The following is a 22,756-nucleotide window of genomic DNA, read 5'->3' as shown; positions in this document are numbered from 1 at the left end:
TTTGCATCTGTTGATACCTGTGTGCCTGTTAGTGGGCTGTAGCTGTTCCTCCTAGGGAAGCTGGCGTTTCGATCTACAAAACCGTCGCAATCGAAACCTGTATTGAGAGGCTTCTACTATGCAGGACTCACTGCACAATATGGATCGAATTTTTTCCCGTATGCATGTGCACTCAGGCAAGCTTTTTTTCTGACAGCAATACTTTTTCTATGCCACTTGTCTCCGGCCCCTTAGGCTTAGTTCGCGCAATTGGTTTTGCTGCATTTCTTTATATGCCTTGTAGGCCTAAAAAGCAATAATATCTTATTTTGTTTTTAATGCAGTTGTGCCACCAACAAGTGAAGGCCATACCGTCACCACTACCGGAGGTAAATACATGTTGTGTCCGAGAATATGAATTATCGGAGTGAAGAAGCATTACTAGAATAAAGAGCGTTTTCGCTCCCATGTGGCGAGAAAAATTATATAACCGCACAAGATAAGTAATGATGTTCAGGAAAGTAAAAACAGCGCTAAATTGTGCAAAAACCACACAGAAAGACGGACAGGACGTGGTTTGTGTACAATTTAGCGCTGTTTTTAATTTCCTGAACACAATGTCACACCAACTCGCCCAGCAAAAGGTACTGTTTGGTTCAGGTTAATGTTGTAAAAGCTCTTTTTCTTGTAATTCGGGATTTAAGACGCACGTATCAGTGTACATACCAGTGTATTATTCCACATGGTGATGTCGTCCGCATACGAGGGGGTACCCAAAAGAAACCGGACTTATTTTTGTTTGAACTTACTTGTTCACATTTTAGGCACAGACCTTCAATCTCCTTCAAAGTATTCCCCACTTGCAATGATACGCTTGTCGAATCTTTCATTCCATTTTTCAAAACATTGTTTTTATTATTATTCCCCACGTTTGATGTTCTTCTTACATTGAACAAAATCTTCTTACGACTGATGTAGTCGTTTAGCGGTTTTCAGTTGAATTTTCTAATGGGCCAGACAAGTTCTTTTCTGCCATTGAATTTCATCGATATGAGCGTCGTAAACCCTTTCGCGTAAATAGAAACATAACGTCGCTCACTGGTTGTACGCTTACTCTGATTGTTGGGTGTGACATTTCTTTGTTATTAAGTTTGGCTGCAAAAGATCCAGTGTTTTGATTACCATTTCAAAACGATGCCCAGGCTTAGATTAGTTAAGCCAAGAATGCGTTGCATATTGCGCGGTCTTTTTGCGCGAGGTATTGCTTGGCGGCACTCGATTTTCTCAGCAGCTTTTCCTCCGTGACGTATGGATGGATGGATGGATTGGATTGGATTGGATGGGATGGATGGGATTGGATTGGATGGGATTGGATGGGATGGGATGGGATTGGATTGGATGGGATTTGATGGGATTGGATGGGATTGGATTGGATTGGATGGATGGATGGATGGATTTGGATTGGATTTGGATTGGATGGGATGGGATTGGATTGGATTGGATGGATGGATGGATGGATGGATTGGATTGGGATGGATTGGATTGAGATGGATGGATGGATTGGATTGGATTGGATGGATTGGATGGATGGATGGATTGGATTGGATTGGATTGGATTGGATGGATGGATGGATGGATGTTGGGATTGGGTTGGGTTGGGATTGGATTGGGATTGGATTGGGATTGGGTGGATTGGGATTGGATGGATTGGATTGGGATTGGATGGATTGGATGAATTGGATTGGTGGCAACCGGCACCATCCTCAGCCGTTCTTCTTTTCTTTTGTCTCTTTTTATGTATTTTTATTTCTTTTTTTTTCCTTGTTTACTGTGCTTGCAATTCTCACCAAGAATCGCCACAATCTTTACCTACGGTTTTTCCTCCGGCTGTCGTGACGTCACGTCACGTGGTTTGGTGGCTGCCCGGCCGCGCCCAAGGGCTGAACTGAGTGATTGCAATACGCTACGCATAAAAGCTCCCCTCTTTCAAAGCCACCAAGGAGCCCAGCGTGTACTCCACATCAGAATCGGTAGAGTAGAAGCTTGGGCGAGTTGGTGATGGTTCACTTGTCACATAACACTTAAAAGACACGGACACAAGGGAGACACAGGACGCGCGCTAACTTACACTTTACATTAGCACCTTTCTCGTCTCACTTTGCCCCGTGCGCACAAATCCCTTTCCCAGCAGCACCAACGCTTGCGGCGCCACCTTCAGGCCCACCCTTTCTCACCCCCGCACGTCAGGAGAGTACTCGCCGGCCTGCCTCTTATGTGAGAGCCCAAGAGCCGACTACGCTCATATCTTATTCTCCTGCCCACCACACTTGCCCCCTGCCTCTTGGCACCTAAACAGTCCGCAGCAGTGGGAGGCTGCTTTGTCCAGCACCGAGCCGTATATCCAACTTCGGCTGGTGACCTGGGCAGAGGACGTCGCGACTAGGCATGGCCTGGACGCCACAACCGGCAGCCTGAAGGCCGCCCGCAATGCTGCTGCATAATTATTTGTTTTGTTTTAGGTCTTTTAATAAAATGTTTTTCACCACCAGAACCTAACTTACAACCGAAGTTTACTGCATGAAACCAGGCAATATAACAGAGAAGATTAGATAAAGCATTTGAAATAAGGAAGCACTCAAACAGCGTTATCCTCGAACAAGATTTACAGATTAGGAGACTAGAAAAGCGTTTCCTTGTCGGAAAGAAACACTGAGGCAGCACTCACGCACGTATCATCGTTTTGCGAATGTATATTGAACGCCTCTATAATTTCCCTAGTAAGCTGATCTTTGTGGCAATCAATGACAAGAGAGCTTTTGAAATCCGGATCACAGCCAGGACACTTATTTTTTTTCCTTCTTTTTTTTAGCGTTGATGTGGCCAGCAAGATGCCCCTTGACACCACTCCTGACATTATTGTTGTGTTCTGGCAGCCTATCGTTGAGGCATCTGCTTATCTTGCCTATGTACTTCCGGCCGCTTTTCAGCGGAATAGAATAGATTGCATTTTTTTCGCATTTGCATACTGGTTGTTATGGTTCTTTTTCCATTTTGTGGGTTTTTTTTAGGACGAGGGTTAACGCGATTAGACAGGTTTGACAAATTGTGGGGAGCGGAGAACACCAACTATACTTTTGCACGGCTCGTTATCCTCTTGAGGTTGTGGGAAAGGGTGTGGCAGTATGGAATAACCGTCACTTGTTTGTTTCTGTTTTCATTGTTTGGAATAGGCTCGCTAGGTTCAGCCTATCCAAACTGAGAAATTGTATGCTTCAGCAACTTCTGAGCGACAGAAACCAAAAGATGAGGAGGATAACTTGCTTCCCTTAGCCTGTGGCACTGATTAAGAAAACTAGACTCTGTACAATGTGTACAGGACTTTTTGAGCGCGTTGGAGAGGTATAAGTTAGCAATGGCCCGCTTTACTATCTTAGAATGAGCCGAATGGAACGGAAGGACCGGTTTTTTGCACCATGGTTGATAGGACCAGCAGGTGTGACGTGCCCGGTAGGTGGAGTTTTTTGCCCAGAAATTGAATAGACCGGTCTTCTGGCACCTCATGCGGGATGGTTAAGGGAGATAAGGCCGTGCTAAAGCATTTTAAGATCTGTTGTACAGTGGCCAGAAAATTCTGTCCGTTTACACTTGACAGAACGAAATAGTCATATACATATCGAAAAATTTTGACCGCAGAAAAACGTCCAAGAATCTGAGCTAACTCTTTGTGCACTGATGCCAAAAAGATGTCGCTTAGAATTTGAGCGAGGCAAGAGCCTATGCGAACTCCTGTTTTTTGAAGGTAAGCGTACCCATCCCAAAATCAAAACGTCGAGGAGAGGTACATCGTTAATAGTTCAAGGAACCCTTCCACAGACACCTCTGAGGCATTTTGGCAAGCTACGGAGCCGTGATTGTCTATGCATTGTTCTACGTACAAAAGTAACTTGTTTTGGGGGATAAAATAATATAAATCTTTTACGTCAATAGAAAAGGCCACTAACCCACCACTCCGAGTTTTCAGAAATTTAACTACGTCAAGGGAACTTTTTGTCTGATACGGGTCTTCTACTTCTAGCATCATCAATTGGTTCTTGAGAAAGTTCGATAGCGTTTTTTGCCATGATCCCTTTTCGGATATAATTACACGAAAGGGACAATCTACCTTATGAGTTTTTGCGGCGAAGAATATATTGAGGGTATCAGTGTAAATGTTTTCTATATTATTTTGAAAAACACTAAGGTTCGACTTGGAGCATAACTGCATCGCTTTCTTTTTGACAGACGCTATAGAGACAGTTGTTCTGTCAAAGACACAAAGATCAGCTTACTGTGCCGTCTACCTCCTCCCCCCGTATGCTAATGCTGAGTGGGAGGGGGGAAAGGGGAAGGTCGGAACCTAGTAGGTGCAGAGAAGGAAATCCCTTTAAACACTTCCTGGCAAGATTGGCAGTCGGAGGCATCAGGCAGATGCCACTGCCCGAAAGGTTCTGCCTTGACATTCCGAGTGGTATCGCATTAAAGTTGGCTTTAGGGGGGTTGGACGTGCCAAAGCGCCTTTGGCTATGGGGGACGTCGTAGTAAAGGGATTCGAAAATATCGCCCCCATGGAGTTCTTTAACGTTCCCACCACGAGGCCGCATGCCGGCGAAGAGCGGAGAGTTGAGCGTGAACGTCAGCGCGTGCCCAACTTCCCGAGCCGATGAGGGCCGTCTCCCCTGCGCGCAGCAAACACGCCATCCGTGTCGCTCGTGTCGCTGCGACACTGGCGCCCTCCCTTGTTATTTAAAATAACTTACACGGCTAAGGAGGGTGCATTGCGAGGAAGCGAGCATCAGGGAACGAACTGTGGGTGCATTGCGGGGAAGCTAACAACAGGGGATAAGTAAAGGGCATCCCCACAAGAGAGAAATCCCTCTAAACAGTGCTTGCCAGAGTTAGCAGGTGGAGGCTCCACGCAGACACCACTTTTCCCCTCAATGGCCCTCCGAGTGCTATACATCAAAATATTGAAGCCCCACACGTAGCGTCACATGTTTAGTTCTTTTACCTGAATAACATTTTCTTTACATAATATCAGCATATACTTTCATAAAGGGCGTCACTCAAAACTGAAAAACATAGAAAACAAGACGAGATGCATTTTCATATCTAGAACCTAAGTATTCACTTTCCTTTGTCATCTCGGTGACCGCTAATCTCCATGCCATTGTCCACTGCAGGAAGCTGCCATTGTCTCCGTCAGCCTCATTACGCTCCAGAAGGGGTAAGTGGATGAGAGTCCAAAATCGTTCACCACAATCCACTTCCAGATACCACAGTGTATATAATGCCTTTTTCAAAAAGGTTACCAGCACTTTCTTTGGTCTCGAAAGGGTGTCGTTCTGGCCTAATGATCCGCTCATTGGTAGCATGTTCACTGTCAGCGTATTATCTATTTTTTGCACTTGTAATGAGTACTACGCTATACGGGGTGTTTTACGTATCTTGAACTAAGGATTTAAAAAAAATGGCGCACCAGATCTAGTTAAAACCAAGTACACATTGTTTCCTGCAGTGTGGCACTCCTGAGAGTCTTTCTTAAATTCTGCTGTTCATTACTTTATATTGGTTATGCAAAAATTTAATTCTCACTTAAGGGTCAGTTGCGTTTTGTTAAATTGTAGAGGGGATTACGAAACAAGCGATAGAGTTTTTTCTAACAAGATATTTTTGGATATTCTATTTTTCAAGCAATTAAACATATGAAAAACACACATTGTAGCGCTGCCCAGCGGGTCCTGAGTGAACGAAGCTTCTGTGCTTGCGCTGTTCCAGTTAGTGGCCGACGCCGCTGTCAGCATTGTCCTGAGAGTGCGTCTTCACATTCTTCCTGATCATAAAAAACCGCCGTGATGTGCGGTAAGTGATCAGCAGGCCATCATCAACCAATTCAAATGAAGCTCCTATTGAACATTCGCATACGCAAAGCAGAAAATGAAGGGAAAGCAGTGAAGTCACGCATTTCAAGGTAGCCTCTATTTTTTTATCATTTTGCAGCCCATCGAAACTTAGTGGCGGCCGTTCATTCGCACGCGCGAATGAACGGCCCCCGTTCATTAAGGGCCCCGCCGCGGTGGCTCAGTGGTTACGGTGCTCGGCTGCTGACCCGAAAGACGCGGGTTGGATCCCGGCCGCGGCGTCCGAATTTCGATGGAGGCGAAATTCTAGAGGCCCATGTAATGTGCGATGTCAGTGCACGTTAAAGAACCACAGGTGGTCGAAATTTCCGGAGCCGTTCACTACGGCGTCCCTCATAGCCTGAGTTCCTTCGGGACGTTAAACTCCAATAAAGCAATCTACAATTTAATGAAACGCACGTGACATTAAAGGGAATAATCGAAAATTTAAACAATTGAAAAAAGACTGAGGCGCACCACACAATGTCAAGTAATATGTAGGTTTCGTCCAGCTCCGGTGAGCCACTTTGTTTAAACCCTTGGTTCATGTTAGTCGAAACGACCTGTATATGCAATATTCGACAGATTCGTGGTATTGAAACACTGTTGCGTTTTTTCGGATGCGGGTTATCTTCTCAGTGTGGAGTAGGCTTTGTGCTGGCAGGTCACACTCATTCAGCCTTCGTTCTCGAAACGCAGATGCTTCCGGCCACCGCTGTGCACTCGTCACGTGGGTGCACGTGCCCTTCCGAGAGCCAGACCACCACGGATGCCAGAGGGAACAGTTGGAGGTGAGACGGAGAGCCAGTTGCCCTATCCTCTCACCCTGTGAACCACGCTTCCAGGGTAGTTAAGTGCAGTGAGGAAAGTGTCCCCCCGCTGCGGTGCCTCAGTGGTTACGGCGCTCGGCTGCTGACGCGAAATACACGGGTTCGATCCCGGCTGCGGCGGCTGAATTTCGATGAAGGCGAAATTCTAGAGGCCCGTGTGCTGTGCCATGTCTGTGCACGTTAAAGAACCCCAGGTGGTCGAAATTTCCGGAGCCTTTCACTACGGCGTCTCTCATAGCCTGAGTTCCTTCGGGACGTTAAACCCCAACAAACCAAACCAACCAAACCGAAACTGTCCAGATTTTTTGAGACGCATCACTCTACACTCTAAACACGAATATGGCGGCAAAATTCTAGAGGTCCATGGACTGTGCGATGTCAGCGCACGTTAAAGAACCCCTGGTGGTCGAAATTTCCGGAGCCCTCCCCTACGGCGTCCCTCATAACCTGAGTCGCTATGGGACGTTATACCCTAAGAAAGCAAGTTTTCTCCTAATCAGATGTTATTAAATCCGGGGTAATTTTTGATGCATAATCATAAAGTGTGTGGAAGGGCTGCAGTAAAGAGCGGCCCGTGGGCAACATCATATACAAACTAGCGCCCAACCCACACAATAAATAAAAATTTTAAATGGGGAAAAGTGCAAATTATAAATTTTTTCATGAGTATGTTCCGCACAAATTTCGAAACTCGCAGCGGGCTCCCTTTAGGCGTCCATGAATGACAGCGCCTGTTCCAAATAAATTCAGTGAAAACTAGACTTGTCTCTTAACAGTGTTGCTATCGCCCAGAATTATCTTGTCGTGGGTGCTTTTAACTTCTGTACTAAAATGAAAATGCTAACAGAGAGAGCAGCGTGCGCCCTCCAGTCATTCCTGAAAGACGAATTCTTTTGCATGAGAAAAGTCGATTGTCAAGGCCGTTTATTAATCGGCCCCAAAAGATTTAATTTATTCCAAGGAAAAACCTCAACTTCATATGAAGCTTTTTTCGCGAACCTTGATGAAAAAATTGGCTGGAGAGCGCGCGGCAGCGGCGGCGGCCCTGGCATGCTAGCTATGCGGCGCTACTGCGCATGTGCAACTGGCTAGTGCGGCGGTGGCACTTCTGACTCACCCGTGCAGGGACGGTGGCGGCACGCTAGCTGCGCGCCGTGTGACTTCACTGCTCCTCGCGCATGCGCAGTATGGCCTTTTTTCAGCTCCGAGAAATGGCTCGGCGACTAGCATAGTGTTTCTTACGCAACAAAAACAAAACCAGAAAGAATTCTGCGACCACCTGTCCGATGTGTATGACTATATAAGCTAAACTAAGGGATCTGCACAAAAAACCATCATTGGGTCTGCGCAGTTTCCTACAGAAGGCGCATAACATTTATCGACCTTTTTTTAGCTTATAAAAGGTGTTTCCAGTAAAGCTGGCTCTTAATGCTTGCTTTACGAGATCTTGCTTTCTTCGCTTTTGTGTTTTGCTGTTTTCAGTTTCTGCGAGCGCGGAAAGTGCTGATTACCTCTAAACACGTGTATTTTCTGAGACCATAGCATAAAGTAAATGAGAAATCCGTGTCTGAACATTTTGCCACTACACAATTCTGGAACGATGCTCTGCATTTACGTATGCAGAGGAAGCGCGAAAAAGTTGCTCATTCCCCAGTTTATTTGCTGTGGATGTTGAACAGAAGTGCAATTCTTTAGAAATCAGGATGGATATCTTTAGTTCATGTCGTTTTTGGCTCCTGACATCGCTCAGCGCATGAGCCCCTAGAATTTCGCCTCCATCGAATTTTAATGGAGGCGAAATGTGAGGCCCGTGTACTGTGCAATGGATATCAACGTTAGAGAGTCCCAGGTGGTCGAAGCTTCCGGAGCCCTCCACTACGGCGTCCCTCATAGCCTGAGGCGCTTTTGGACGTTAAAAACGCGTAAACCAAACCATCCATACCATAACCATGTTTTTGTTGACGAGGAGTCTCTCTATTCTTGGTGAACCACTGTCTCCTTTTTTTTCAGCCTAAGAATGTAAAAATGCCTCATGTGGATTGGCTTTTGTTTAGCAAAGAATACATCTTTTTATCAAAAGGCAAAAGGAAAATTTTCCTTAAGCTATCTTTTCACGGAGTTTTATAGTGGGATTATGGGGTCCATAAGATTAGGAAATCATATGGAGATCCTTATCTTGTCTGTATGGTGTTCATAACATTGCACGTGATGACTAAATGAGAGTGTATCTGCCTTCATAAAAAGAACGTAAGATTACATACGAGCCTCCGTATAGTCTATACCTGCTGCATATGCTCCATACTGCCTCGATAAGATTTTTTATGGAGACGTATGGAATTATGGAACTCGTCATATAGAACCTTTCAGTAGGGCGGTGATGTTTTCGATAATTTCTGAATAAAGCAGTGTTTTTGTCTTTTCGTAGTTATTGAGCAACGGAAGGCAAAGCAGAGGAATTTTCAAATTCCTCTGCTGAAGCGGAACAGTGAAGAAGTGAATATTGGAACGAAAAATTAAACTACAGCCCGTTTTATCGCACTGGAATGCGGCGAATCAATTAGAAGGAAATACTTAACGTCTGGCAGCTTAGCGCATGCGTGATTACGAAAGCTCTACCCTAAAATCAAGACACCGTTGGACACCCGTGTTCTAGAAAATGTGAGGCTGCCCTGAAAGTCGGGAATGGTAAGCGAGTAGCATTTTGGAAGAAGAATTGAATAGGACAGTTAGTCTATAAACCGAATCGAATATAGAAGAGTGCAGTGAATGAAATCCAAATCGATCGTCTACTAGGTTGTTCGCTATAATTATACGAACATTCGCAAAAAATGAATATCGATGCCAGACAACGAACAGCTAGCGCTTGCACTCTAACTGTAGAGAGATGGACGATAGATTTGACAATCTGAGGTGCGCAGCACCTAACGAGTATGTTGGCTGTGTGGTGGTTGTTTTATGCGCCCCAAAAAATTGCCAATAGAGCCAAATCTCATTTGGTGAGAGGGTTGAGAAGAGTTATGACCATAGGCTTGTGATATCTGGCATTAATCAAGAGTTTACTCAACCTGGCTGCACCCTGCCGCATCTCCCGTGTCTCGGAGGCCGCATGTTTCTGCGTTGTGAGCGCTGCAATAATGGTCCGCGTAGCAGCACACAAAACCAAGATTATTCGCAGCAGCGTAGTATACGATGTCGATGTGGGGCCTGTTTTTGAAGCAGGCGTCAAAGAAAAGTCACTCGAAAAATATTCAAACACTTGGAGTCGTATTAGATTCGTTTCGAACAACATTGAGCATGAACTATTTTCTTAGTTCAGCTAAACGAAAAGGAGCGTATGGAATTCTAAATTTGAAAATATCAGATAGTCGCACACCCCTACTAGAAACTGGGTACTTACTCTGTTTTACTCTCCTTTACATTGGCCACACCGCAATCACGTTTTCCAAAAATTGTTTTTAGATTTGTTTCGTTTAGTGAGACTTTACGTCCCGAAGCGACTCAACGTCTGAAACCTACCTAAGCGACTCGCACACCACTCGGGCCTCTAGCCTTTCGCCTCCATCAAAACGCAAGTCCCTCGTCCGGGATCGAACAACCGCGTCTTCCATGTCAGCAGCCAAGCACCATAACCAGCAAGCTACCGTGGCGGACATTGTTCGTAGACTTTCTAGGTTATGGTGCAATTGACGTCACCTATAGGCGAGAAGCACCGTCGCTAATCTCTGCATCCTTTGTACGACATTAGCATCAATATGAGGCGTTCTTCGCAGGTGGCACTCGGCGTTTTGGATGTGGACTGGGGCTAGAATCCCGGGATCAGGGATTCAGCAGCCGGCTCGTACGTTCTGACTTCAGGAGCTGTCCCGTTTCCTCGGGTTGCCGGCGAGTCGGTAAGTGCATGGGGCGACTTTCTGACTGCAACTGAACTGCCCCGCTGCAACACAGGGGGTGAAACGTGAAGCTACCATACCTACACCATGAGGTTTGTCTCCATCATTCAAACGAGTGCCTAACAAGGCGGCTATTTTCGATAGCAGCGTTGCCCGTTATAGGAAGATTCAAAGCAACAATGTTTCATCAAAAGTATGCGGTTGGAAAGTGGCTTTCGATGTGCCTTGATGACCAGTTAACCTCGGATGCACACAGCAGAACTAAGAGCGCATATTTTGTATGTGAAGAAACGAGTCTTATTCTAAAAACTTCGATGTCAGTGCACGTTAAAGAACCCCAGATGGTCGAAATTTCCGGAGCCCTCAACTACGGCGTCTCTCATAGCCTTAGTCGCTTTGGGACGTTAAACCCCATAAACCAAACCAAACCTTCTAAAATAACCTCTTCTAAAAATAACCCAAAATAACCAGCTTGGCAGGTACATGTAGTTCATAGCTGGAGCTGGCAGTTCGTTTTGACTATCAGTCGCGTCTACTCCTTTTCTTTTGTGGTTTCTTTCTCGAGTGAAACGGTGATAATGCTCAGAGACATTCTATTTTATATCCCTTTCCCGAGTACATAAAAATTAAGTTGGAACTATACGTCCGACTAATCAGAAAGGGTGCGGCCAATTTGGTTGCCACCTCATATCCATTGCCGAAAATCGCTTCAATATTTCATCACAGTTGAGTTTCCCTCTCAGTCTTGTGGAGGGAAATTGCGTTTGACTATTATTGAAGGGTGCTTGACGTCTTGCGAATTCGATATTGCTCAATCACGTGGCTAGAGGACATTTATGGAGAGGTTTTTTATTAACAATCAATAAAACAAAGGAAGATACAAGCAAGGAGAAAACTTATTTACATTTGACTGACTAGTTGTTTTAAATGAAGAAACCAGTCCTCGGTCCAGCCGAAATGGCTGGTTTGAAACCCTATGACCCCGCCCTCGGTGGAGACAGCAACCAATCAGGTAACTCTACAAGCCTCCACCCAATAAATTACTGGGGAAAGGGAAACACCACCAATCACCAATTGGGAAAGAACAACAGAGCCTATCAATGGTTTTGGAAAGAAGACAACTCACCTCCATGAACACTGTACAAATATGTACATTTTCCACCATCAAGATTTCAAAGTTTTCTCTCTCCCTCCCACGAGCTTTGCAAACATTCTCGATTTCCCACGGTGCAGGTTGTTTCTGCCTCTGGTAAACCCAGGTTCAAGGAAAGTCACCTCAAGGCCCATCTGCTCAGTACCCTCGCTTACAAACTGTCTTTCATGCCTGCAGATAGCGTGGCAATGTCCTGTTGACCGCGCCTCAAGTGTCAACGCGCGTTGCCGTAGACATGGGACAAAAGCCACGTGACGTGGATCCGTCTTTGCTCAAGAACGTGCACAGTGGGATGCGACCTTACTTACATGTTCCAGGAAGGGGTTTAACCTTTCCGTTATTCTAGGAATCCTCCGCTATCCAGCTCCCCTTATCCCGCTGGGTAGCCAGTGTGACTCAGTTGCAGTTCTCTCTCAGTTGCTTCTCTGCAGTTGTGCGGAGGGCAGAAAAAAAAACTCTACATTCCTTTATCGCGAACCCAGACGCGGCAAACAACGCACAGGACCGCGAACTTAATTACCACCATTGGCACGAAACAATAATTTCTGGCTCAAATTAAAACATAAAATATTGCCAGTTTGCATATCTCCCTGGACGTCAAAAGCATTACCATGCCTGATACTATGCACACAAGAAATAAATAATAAAAACCCATTGCTTGATTTGCGACGCTGGGCTCATTCAAGTACATGATAGAGACAAGAACCCTCTGGCGTTACCGAAAAGCGCACTTGGTTTTGGTTTTAGCGTCGTTTCCAGGCTTGACCCGGGCTTGTGCAGCTCAAGAGCTGGGCCAAGTAGGCCAGGTTACCGCGTGGGTCCGCGCCTATGAACAAATTACAGCCAGAGGAGAGCTCTGCAATGCGCACACCTGGGCATCGAAAAAAACCCAAGTCTACTGCAGCACTCGAGATCCCATCTTACGTCATACGCAGAAACAGTTTGTGCTCAGTTTGCTCTCCATCTCTTTCTGACTGATATTTACCAACCATTTAGCTTATCTCACGCGGTTTCCAAGCCGCGGCCAAACCAAATGTAATCATAAGGTACATCATTTATCAGTTTCTAAAACCAAGTCATCTGGAGTAGTTGTTGTTCATCACGAGACACGAATTTCATCTTTCCGCAGAAGGAGAGAGGCAAGCCAGAGAGAGCGAAGATTGCGAGAACTGGGAAAATGGTAAGTGTGCGATGTCTTATTTTTCTTGGACTTTGGAGAGCAACGCGACGATCGATTCTGGAACATGTATCGAGCTGCGGAGTGAGAAATAGCATCTTCTAAATACGTTAGCATCGTTATTTGCAGATCTCCAGCGCATATTGCATAAATTCATTATGTAAGTTGGTTTTTGAGGAACCGTAATGGTGCAGTATCTATCTCACGTAACTCGGTGGATACCGGAACCGCGCCATAAGGGAACAAAGGAAGGCAGAAGTGAAAGAAGAAAGAGAGAAAGAGGTGCTGTAGTGGAGATCTCCGGAATAATTTCGACCACCTGGAGATCCACGTAATAATTTCGACCACCTGGAGCAGTGGCTCAGTGATTACGGCGCTTGGCTGGTGACCCGACAGACGCGGGTTCGATCCCGGCCGCGGCGGCTGAATTTCGATGAAGGCGAAATTCTAGAGGCCCGTGTGCTGTGCGATGTCAGTGCACGTTAAAGAACCCCAGGTGGTCGAAATTTCCGGAGCCCTTCACTACGGCGTCTCTCATAGCCTCAGTCGCTTTGGGACGTTAAACCCCAATAAACTAAACCAAACCAAGCCAGTGATTATATATCAGAATATCGGAATTGGAAGGTATTTAGACGTGAGATATACAAGTATCTAAGCGTACGCACAAATCATGGGGCAACTGAATGTGACGCCGGCCAGAAAAAGCAATGAAAATATTATGAGAAATGCCCTCTCATGAATGAAAGGGTGCTCCCGGATACAATAAACTGTAATTGATTCGAGCATTCTTAAAACATGCAGTAGTTCTGGGCACGTCGTTGGCAGATGTTAGTAGCTCAGATCCGGCAGATATCCTGTGCTTGTTATTTAGCAGAGGGAAGTGCAAGGTTGCTCCAGGCGCCAGTTGCAGTACGAGTAGTGAAAGGAATAAGGGTTGGATAAGAATGCGGGATGAGAGGGGGTGGATTTTCGAAAGGTTGCAGAGTGACCAGGATCACTCGGTGTTGAAAGCATCTGACCCAGAGTGGGGAAAATAATGAGGTACAATTCATTGCAGGTGCCTAACCTCTGTTGTAGCTTGACTTCTCCTCCAAGTAAATTTTAAAACGAAAAAGTTAGGAAATGCAGGGAGAGTGGACTTGGGAGAGTATAGAGCACACTTCAGAAATATTCACTGCCGCGAAAAAAAAAAGGCAGCCAGAATGACGTCGGAACTCCATAAATTAATCAAAATAAAATTTGAATTTCCAACACTTCGCAGATAAGCACTTCATTTGGGGCGCAAAAAATCGCCGCTTAAAGTCAGAATGACACCTTTTAATTAAATGTGCTTAAGGTTTCGCTTTTTGGCGCTGCAAAAAACAATTTTATAGTTTCTATGCAGACATCACCCCTGGCTGCCCTGGTTATGTACCTTCCGTGATGCCATTCGAAGTCTGGTCGGGACGACGAAACAAGAAAGACAACGTTATTACAGAGAGCTCCTCGAGCGCGAAAGGCTGAAAAAGCGGTAAGTATAAAATAATAAGTTCTTTGTGCATGTCAAGTTATGGCACATCGCATCAGCACGTACTGAATCCGCTTGTCTCAACGGTAAGGGAGGACAAATTCAGTGCTCCTGGACCGCTGCTAAAGTGGTGTATTGAGCTGCCACTCACCGACCGACTCTCTACTAATAAAGGCTATAACTGGACACGCTAAATTAGCATGATGACGTTTTGTGGTTAGTAGTAGGTGCGAATTCACGTGGACAACCTCAGCTCAAGATACTTATATATATAATATCTCCATGCAGAGCAAATCTAGAGTACGTCTGAATTATTCTTTGGGGAAATGAAATGAAGCTTTCATGTCGAGAGGAAAAGTGGAGGGGAGTCACTCATTTCTCAGTGAAAGCCGGATCACGTTTACCCACGCATTATTTGCTCTAAATCTGTGTGATAACTTATTTTCCTAGTTTCGTGGTCTTATGTCGGAGGTGTTGGAAAACCTTCTTTCTTCCCCGCAGCTCCCATTTGAAATTCAGTGGGTCTGTGGACGGCGCCTACGTGGGAGCGTAGGCTAGATGTAACGAACAGATATAGCGATTAGAGCCATCGCCCGGATGCGCATCTTCCCGCATCATTGAGCGAAATACTTCTTGCATCTATTCTGCGCACGTGTCTTAATTTTCGTAGCTGATCTCTCATCGCCTAATGGCGCCAAATTTTGAGCACAGATGACGACTTGATAAATAATGTCTTTTTAAGATCACAATCACAAAGAAATCGCATTTTTGGGCAACTGGCCTCTGTGTATCGTTGAGTATGCTACAACTTCACAATTTCAAAAGCTGCCCATTTCAAGGACGTAACGGCTTTTTATGGTTTCACTCTTGATGAGGTCAGTAGGTGAGTAAACTTGCTTCAGTTCATTATGTGGTAGACTCTCTTTCTGGGAGATTTTTTTATATTCTAAGCACTTTAAACTTTTATGAAACTCTTCAGATAAAACATACATTTAAAGCTGTGTTCAAATTTGCATGTCTGCACATCTGGGTTTCGTCCTTTTTCAAGTCGCCTGAAAATGAGATCTTGTCTTGACTTATTTGTATGTCCCGAACTTAAGGGGTGAGTATCCATAAAAGCATTTTGTGTTTAGAAGGCTGCAGGTGACGTTTAATTTAAACACTGCAGTTGCAAGTGTCCATGCATATATACCAGGAGTTTCAGGGAAGACTTCCAAAAATTTGCAAGAATAATTTATGGTTTATGCTGGTTTTACATCCTAAAGTGACTAAGGTTATGAGGGATGCTGTAGCGAATGCCTCAGGAAATTTCGAACACTTGGGGTTCTTAATGTGCACTGACATCGCACAGTACACGGCCCTGCAGAATTTCGCCTTCATCGATATTCGACCGTCGCGGCCGGGAACGAAACCGCATGTTTCATGTCAGCAGCTGAGCGCCGTAACCACTGAGCCACTGCGGTGGTTCAGAAGTTGTTTTTTATGCGTAAAGTATGGCTTTTGTGGCCTAGTATCACCATTGTTGCCGGACACCGGAAAGCTGATGTATTGTCTTGAGTAGTGTGCTGGGCAACTAATTTTTGATAAATAAATCACTAACCTTTTAACTATTATGGATAGCCAACTGATTGCTATTAGGGATTTTCAGCCGGTAGTTAGTAATAGGCATATCAGGTTTATAATTTTAAAGAACTCGATTACCCTCGTCGCTGTGGTGCGACAAAATTTGGATGCACCATGCGATAATTCATGCGGTTTCGAAAGCATGCAAGAAAAGTAACCACTCCAGTCAACGTGGCTAGTCGAAGAAGCCAAACTTTGTCAAGCCAGAGCGCCAAGTGTAGCTTTCGAAATGCTAAGAACTGATTTGGCTGTTATGCTAGCGACCAGCTACAAACCTTTATTTGCAACTAGGTGCCTAACTCTACAAGTAAAAATTAAAAATTAGTTAACCAGCTTACTACGTAAGACAGTTGACCAGTTTTCTGGTGTTTGCCAACACTGGTAGTATTGTGCCACAAATGCCATAGTTTTACTCCAAAAAGGTTTTTTTTTATTTTTAAGGTGTTCCCTGAAACAAACGGTACATTCCGTTTGTGTGGGTACAAGGCAGAGTTTGTGTATGTAGTGAGTAGTGAACGTATGGAATCTTTCCACTTCAATTAAATTGACATCCTTTTTCAGCTTAGTGTTTGCTCAACAACGTATTCAGACATGACTACTCGACAATTACGGCAACTTATTAGGAGTTCTAGCTTATAGGCTGCTGGACCTCTATGCAGGCTGCACTGCTGGGAAGATAGGGGAACCAAACTGAAGTTTGGCGACATGACTAAGGCTCGTCTACTTTTTAAAAGCAGCGACAGCTACATGGGCTCTCTCTCGGGGGTTCCATGAAGCAGCGCTAGCAGACAACTTGCCTATCTCTGCCCTGGTTTCTACGGACAATTTAAAGGGCACTCAGTGAGCGCATTTCATGTGCTGCTATGCTATGGTTTGTGCACCTTTTATTTAGTCTCTTACTCAGAAGTTTATCCTATGAGATTTTGCACGGAAAGCATGCAGTTTATTTTATTATTTATTTTCAGTACACTCTGCAGCACAAAGCCTTTATAGCAGGGGAGTGGGTACAATGTTAAAGTGACGAGCAGTTGAATAAAATCACATGAGAAAGAACAAAGGGGGAGTGAGGGTTGACAAAGGAGCAATGTATACAGATAAATTAAACAAATAATATACAACCGAAGAAGCATCAGTGCATTTGTTCAACTAATATTTGAAAGAACAGTTAAATCACAAATCATTGATTAGCCATAAAAATACATCACGATGAGCACTCGCTGCTCCAATTGGTAGCTTGTTCCGGTGAGAAATAGTATGTATAGGATACCACATCGGCTGAAAAAGCAGCTATCGCACTAACGATATCAAAGAATAGCAAGGAAACGATTATGTCCGACTCACACGTAGGGCCGTGTGGGCGTTCCATGTTGGAACATTTTCGAAACGTCCAATCCCCAGAATGTCCAGATGGTCTGGACACTAGGGCACCTCTCAACGACGGCCAATGGGGTGGCCAACTCAGCTGCTCGAGCTGCCCTCCTCCAAGCATCTGGCACGCAGCCTCTCTCTGACACCATTAACGATGCCTCACCCTTACTAAGCTACGCTGAGACTAAAGATTACGATAAGATTATTACAAGGAAATATTTTCTAGCTCACAAAAGCCGTAGCAAATTTGAAGAACATATCATCCGGCGGCTACAAACTGTCCAGTCGCTACTTTATGAGTTAATGGTATCAAGACAAATGCGATTCATTGTGCCCCTTCTGTGGAGCACCTGGCACACTATTTCACACAGATTGGGAATGTCAAGAAAACCCAGAGCTGGGCAACAATCTTGATCCCACATGCCGCTGTCCTCTCGACCAGAATTCATTAGGACTTGGGAGAGTATAGAGCACACTTCAGAAATATTCACTGCCGCGAAAAAAAAAGGCAGCCAGAATGACGTCGGAACTCCATAAGTTAATCCAAATAAAATTTGAATTTCCAACACTTTGCAGATAAGCACTTAATTTCTGGCGCAAAAAAATCACCCTTAAGTCAGAATGGCATCTTTAAATGTGCGTAAGGTTTCGCTTTTTGGCGCTGCAAACAGCACTTTTTGTGGTTTCTATGCAGAAATCACAACTGGCTGCCTGGTTATGTCCCTTCTGTGACGCCGTATTTTCAAGTCTCGTCGGGACCGCAAAAAAGACAGCGTTATTACAGACAGCTCCTCGAGCGGGAAAGGCTGAAAGAGCAGTAAGTAAATTATAAAATAACTAGGTTTTTTGTGCATGTCAAGGGATGACACATCGCATCGGCGTGTACTGAATCCGCTTGCCTCAAGGGTAAGGGAGGACAACTTCAATGCTCCTGGACCGCTGCTCAAGTGGTGTATTGAGCTCCCACTCACCGACCGACTCTCTACGAATAAAGGCTATAACTGGACACGCTAAATTTGCATGATCGTCTTTTGTGGTTAGTAGTAGGTGCGAAGTCGCGTGGACAACCTCAGCACAAGATACTTATAGGTACAATACATCCATGCAGGGCAAATCTAGAGTACGTGTCAATTATTCTTTGGGGAAATGAAATGAAGCTTTCATGTCGAGAGGAAAAGGGGAGGGAAGTCGCTCATTTCTCAGTGAAAGCCGGATCAAGTTTACCCACGCATTATTTGCTCTAAATCTGTGTGATAACTTATTTTCCTAGTTTCGTGGTCTTATGTCGGAGGTGTTGGAAAACCTTCTTTCTTCCCTACTGCTCCCATTTGAAATTCAGAGGGTCTGTGGACGGCGCCTACGTGGGAGCGTAGGCTAGATGTAACGAACAGATATAGCGATTAGAGCCATCGCCCGGATGCGCATCTTCCCGCATCATTGAGCGAAACACTTCTTGCATCTATTCTGCGCACGTGTCTTAATTTGCGTAGCTGATCTCTCATCGCCTAATGCCGCCAAAAGTTGAACACAGATGACGACTTGATAAATAATGTCTTTTTAACATCACAATAACAAAGAAATCGCATTTTTGGGCTACTGGCCTCTGAGTGTATCGTCGAGTATGCTACAACTTCACAATTTCAAAAGCTGCCCATTTCAATGACGTAACGGCTTTTTATGGTTTCACTCTTGATGAGGTCAGTAGGTGAGTAAACTTGCTTCAGTTCATTTTGTGGTAGACTCGTCTTCTGGGAGATTTTTTATATACTAAGCACTTTAAACTTTCATGAAACTCCTCCGATACAAGGTACATTGAAAGCTGTGTTCAAATTTGCACGTCTGGGTTTCGTCCTTTTTCGAGTCCCCTGAAAATGAGATCTTGTCTTGACTTATTTGTATGTCCTGAACTTAAGGGGTGCGTATCCATAAAAGCATTTTCTTTTAGAAGGCTGCAGGTGACGTTTAATTTAAACACTGCAGTTGCAAGTGTCCATGCTTATATACCAGGAGTTTCAGGGAAGACTTCCAAAAATTTGTAAGACTAATTTATGGTTTATGCTGGTATTACATCCTAAAGTGACTCAGGTTATGAGGGATGCTGTAACGAAGGCCTCAGGAAATTTCGAACACCTGGGGTTCTTAATGTGCACTGACATCGCGCAGTACAACGGCCCTGCAGAATTTCACCTCCATCGAAATCGACCGTCGCGGCCGGGAACGAAACCGCATGTTTCATGTCAGCAGCTGAGCGCCGTAACCACTGAGCCACTGCGGTGGTTCAGAAGTTGTTTTTTATGCGTAAAGTATGCCTTTTGTGGCCTAGTATTTATGTATTTATTTGAAATAGCTTACAGGCCCATTGGGCATTGTGTAAGGGGGGCGAAAAAAAAATATAATACAGTGCATTAAAACCAGAGGAAACAAAAGGGAACATATGACCATGATAAAATAGAAACAAATCTATACAGTGCATTAATAACCTCAGGAAACAAAAGAGAAACATACATTCATGATAAACAATATATCAACAAATTAGTGGAGAAGAAACAACGCGGAAATAACAACAGGAAAAGATAAAAAGAATACGCGACACAAAATAAATAACTACAATAAAGTATAATGTGCTCACCGAACGTGGGAACAAAATAGCGCGATTAAGGCAAACACGGTAACAAGGCAGGCAAACATAAGTAAGAAAACATCCGAATGGCACGAGTGTAGCAGCAAAGCAAAGAACAAAAAAAAAATAATAGACACCATTGTTTCCGGACACCGGAAAGCTGATGTATTGTCTTGAGTAGTGTGCTGGGCAACTAATTTATGATAATAAATAACTATCTTTTAACTATTTTGGATAGCCAACTGATTGCTGTTAGGGATTTTTAGCCGGTAGTTAGTAATAGGCATATCAGGTTTTAGAATTTTGAAGAACTCGATTACCCTCGTCGCTGTGTTGCGTCAAAATTTGGATGCACCATGCGATAATTCATGCGCTTTCGAAAGCATGCAAGGAAAGTAACCACTTCAGACCACGTGGCTAGTCGAAGAAGCCAAACTTTGTCAAGCCAGAGCGCCAAGTGTAGCTTTCGAAATGCTAAGAACTCATATGGCTGTTATACTAGCGACCGGCTACAAATCTTTATTTGCAACTAGGTTCCTAACTCTACAAGTAAAAATTAAAAATTAGTTAACCAGCTTACCACGTAAGACATTTGACCAGTTTTCTGGTGTTTGCCAACACTGGTAGTATTGTGCCACAAATGCCATAGTTTTACTCCAAAAAGGTATTTTTTTTATAAAGCGAAGCATACTAAAATAGCCCAACCCAGCTCCTCGAACGAGGCGGTGTCGTTACTATTGAACTTTCGTGATCTCCATGTCATACCACGTGATGCGTGACGTCACAGCAGATGAGAAACGGGGGCCCAGCTCGCGCCGTCGCGCGACGCGTCGCGACCAAGGAAGACCAGGTGATGCGTGACGTAACGACATAGGAGAAACAGGGCCCCAGCTCGCGCCGTCGCGCGAGGCGTCGCGACCAATGTGTTTCCTGCTTCTGCCGCTAGGTGCGCTGTAGTGAACACGTGATGCTGGAGCGGCGGTATACAAGGTGGTGCGCCTGCCTCTACTAGGTGTACACGGGATAGAGATGCCTCTTGGAGACAGGGCTGCTGGTTGGAATGAGAAGCAAAAGTTGCGGCGTGCTACAGAGACTGATGAAGAGCGTGAAGAACGTCTAACCAAGCGGCGTGCTCGATATGCAACTCGGCGACAATATGCTTCGCATCTCACTAGGCTTAACCTAAGCTAAGCCTCAGCCATTTTTTTTAAGGTGTTCCCTGAAACAAACGGTACATTCCGTTTGTGTGGTTACAAGGCAGAGTTTGTGTATGTAGTGAGTAGTGAACGTATGGAATCTTTCCACTTCAATTAAATTGACATCCTTTTTCAGCTTAGTGTTTGCTCAACAACGTATTCAGACATGACTACTCGACAATTACGGCAACTTATTAGGAGTTCTAGCTTATAGGCTGCTGGACCTCTATGCAGGCTGCACTGCTGGGAAGATAGGGGAACCAAACTGAAGTTTGGCGACATGACTAAGGCTCGTCTACTTTTTAAAAGCAGCGACAGCTACATGGGCTCTCTCTCGGGGGTTCCATGAAGCAGCGCTAGCAGACAACTTGCCTATCTCTGCCATGTTTTCTGCGGACGACTGAAAGGGCGCTCAGTGAGCGCATTTCATGTGCTGCTATTTTATGGTTTGTGCACCTTTTAGTCTCTTACTGGGAAGTTTATCCTTTGAGCTTTTGTATGGCAAGCATGCAGTTTATTTTATTATTTATTTTCAGTACACTCTGGAGCACCAAGGCTTTATAGCAGGGGAGTGGGTACAATGTTAAACTGACGAGAAGTTGAATAAAATCACATGAGAGAAAGAACAAAGGGGGAGTGAGGGTTGACAAAGGAGCCATGTATACAGGTAAATTAAACAAATAATATACAACCGAAGAAGGAGCAGTGCATTTGTTCAAATAATATTTGAAAGAACAGTTAAATCACAAATCATTTATTAGCCATAAAAATACATCACGATGAGCACTCGGAGCTCCAATTGACAGCTTGTTCCGGTGAGAAATAGTATGTATAGAATACCACATCGGCTGAAGAAGCAGCTATCGCACTAACGATATCCAAGAATAGCAAGGAAACGATTATGTCCGACTGACACGTAGTGGTACGTAGTTATATTAGGGGCCGTGTGGGCGTTCCATGTTGCAACATTTTCGAAACGTCCAATCCCCAGAATGTCCAGATGGTCTGGACACTAGGGCACCTCTCAACGACGGCCAATGGGGTGACCAACACAGCTGCTCAAGCTGCCCTCCTCCAAGCATCTGGCACGCAGCCTCTCTCTGACACCATTAACGACGCCTCACCCTTACTAAGCTACGCTGAGACTAAAGATTACGATAAGATTATTACAAGGAAATGTTTTCTAGCTCACAAAAGCCGTAGCAAATTTGAAGAACACATCATCCGGCGGCTACAAACTGTCCATATGCGATTCATTCTGCCCCTTCTGTGGAGCACTTGGCACACTATTTCACACAGTTTGGGAATGTCAAGAAAACCCAGAGCTGGGCAACAATCTTGATCCCACATGCCGCTGTCCTCTCGACCAGAATTCATTAGGACTTGGGAGAGTTTAGAGCACACTTCAGAAATATTCGCTGCCGCGAAAAAAAAAGGCAGCCAAAATGTCAGAACTCCATAAGATAATCCAAATAAA

General features: G+C 44.7%; 1 protein-coding gene across 33 annotated transcripts in view; it reads left to right on the top strand.

Moving 5' to 3' along the window:
* Positions 1–22,756, top strand: part of LOC149347687 (uncharacterized) — a 99,276-nt gene that overhangs the window by 47,694 nt on the left and 28,826 nt on the right. For 10 of the 33 annotated variants that reach the window (XM_089587312.1, XM_089587321.1, XM_089587316.1 and 7 more), the window contains exons 3-8: positions 324–368; positions 5,199–5,242; positions 6,615–6,706; positions 10,516–10,635; positions 12,918–12,968; positions 14,350–14,475. In XM_089587312.1, coding sequence (XP_089443438.1) covers positions 324–368; positions 5,199–5,242; positions 6,615–6,706; positions 10,516–10,635; positions 12,918–12,968; positions 14,350–14,468 — 471 coding nt within the window. In that variant the 3' untranslated portion in view covers positions 14,469–14,475. The other 23 variants (XM_089587295.1, XM_089587308.1, XM_089587296.1 and 20 more) reach the window with 12 other exon arrangements.

This window comes from Amblyomma mixtum, chromosome 4 (assembly GCF_055824585.1).
Source record: "Amblyomma mixtum isolate Tamu chromosome 4, ASM5582458v1, whole genome shotgun sequence".
NCBI lineage: Eukaryota > Metazoa > Arthropoda > Arachnida > Ixodida > Ixodidae > Amblyomma > Amblyomma mixtum.
The sequence above is the reverse complement of the archived record's forward strand: the minus strand, read 5'-3'. Positions and strand labels throughout refer to the sequence as shown.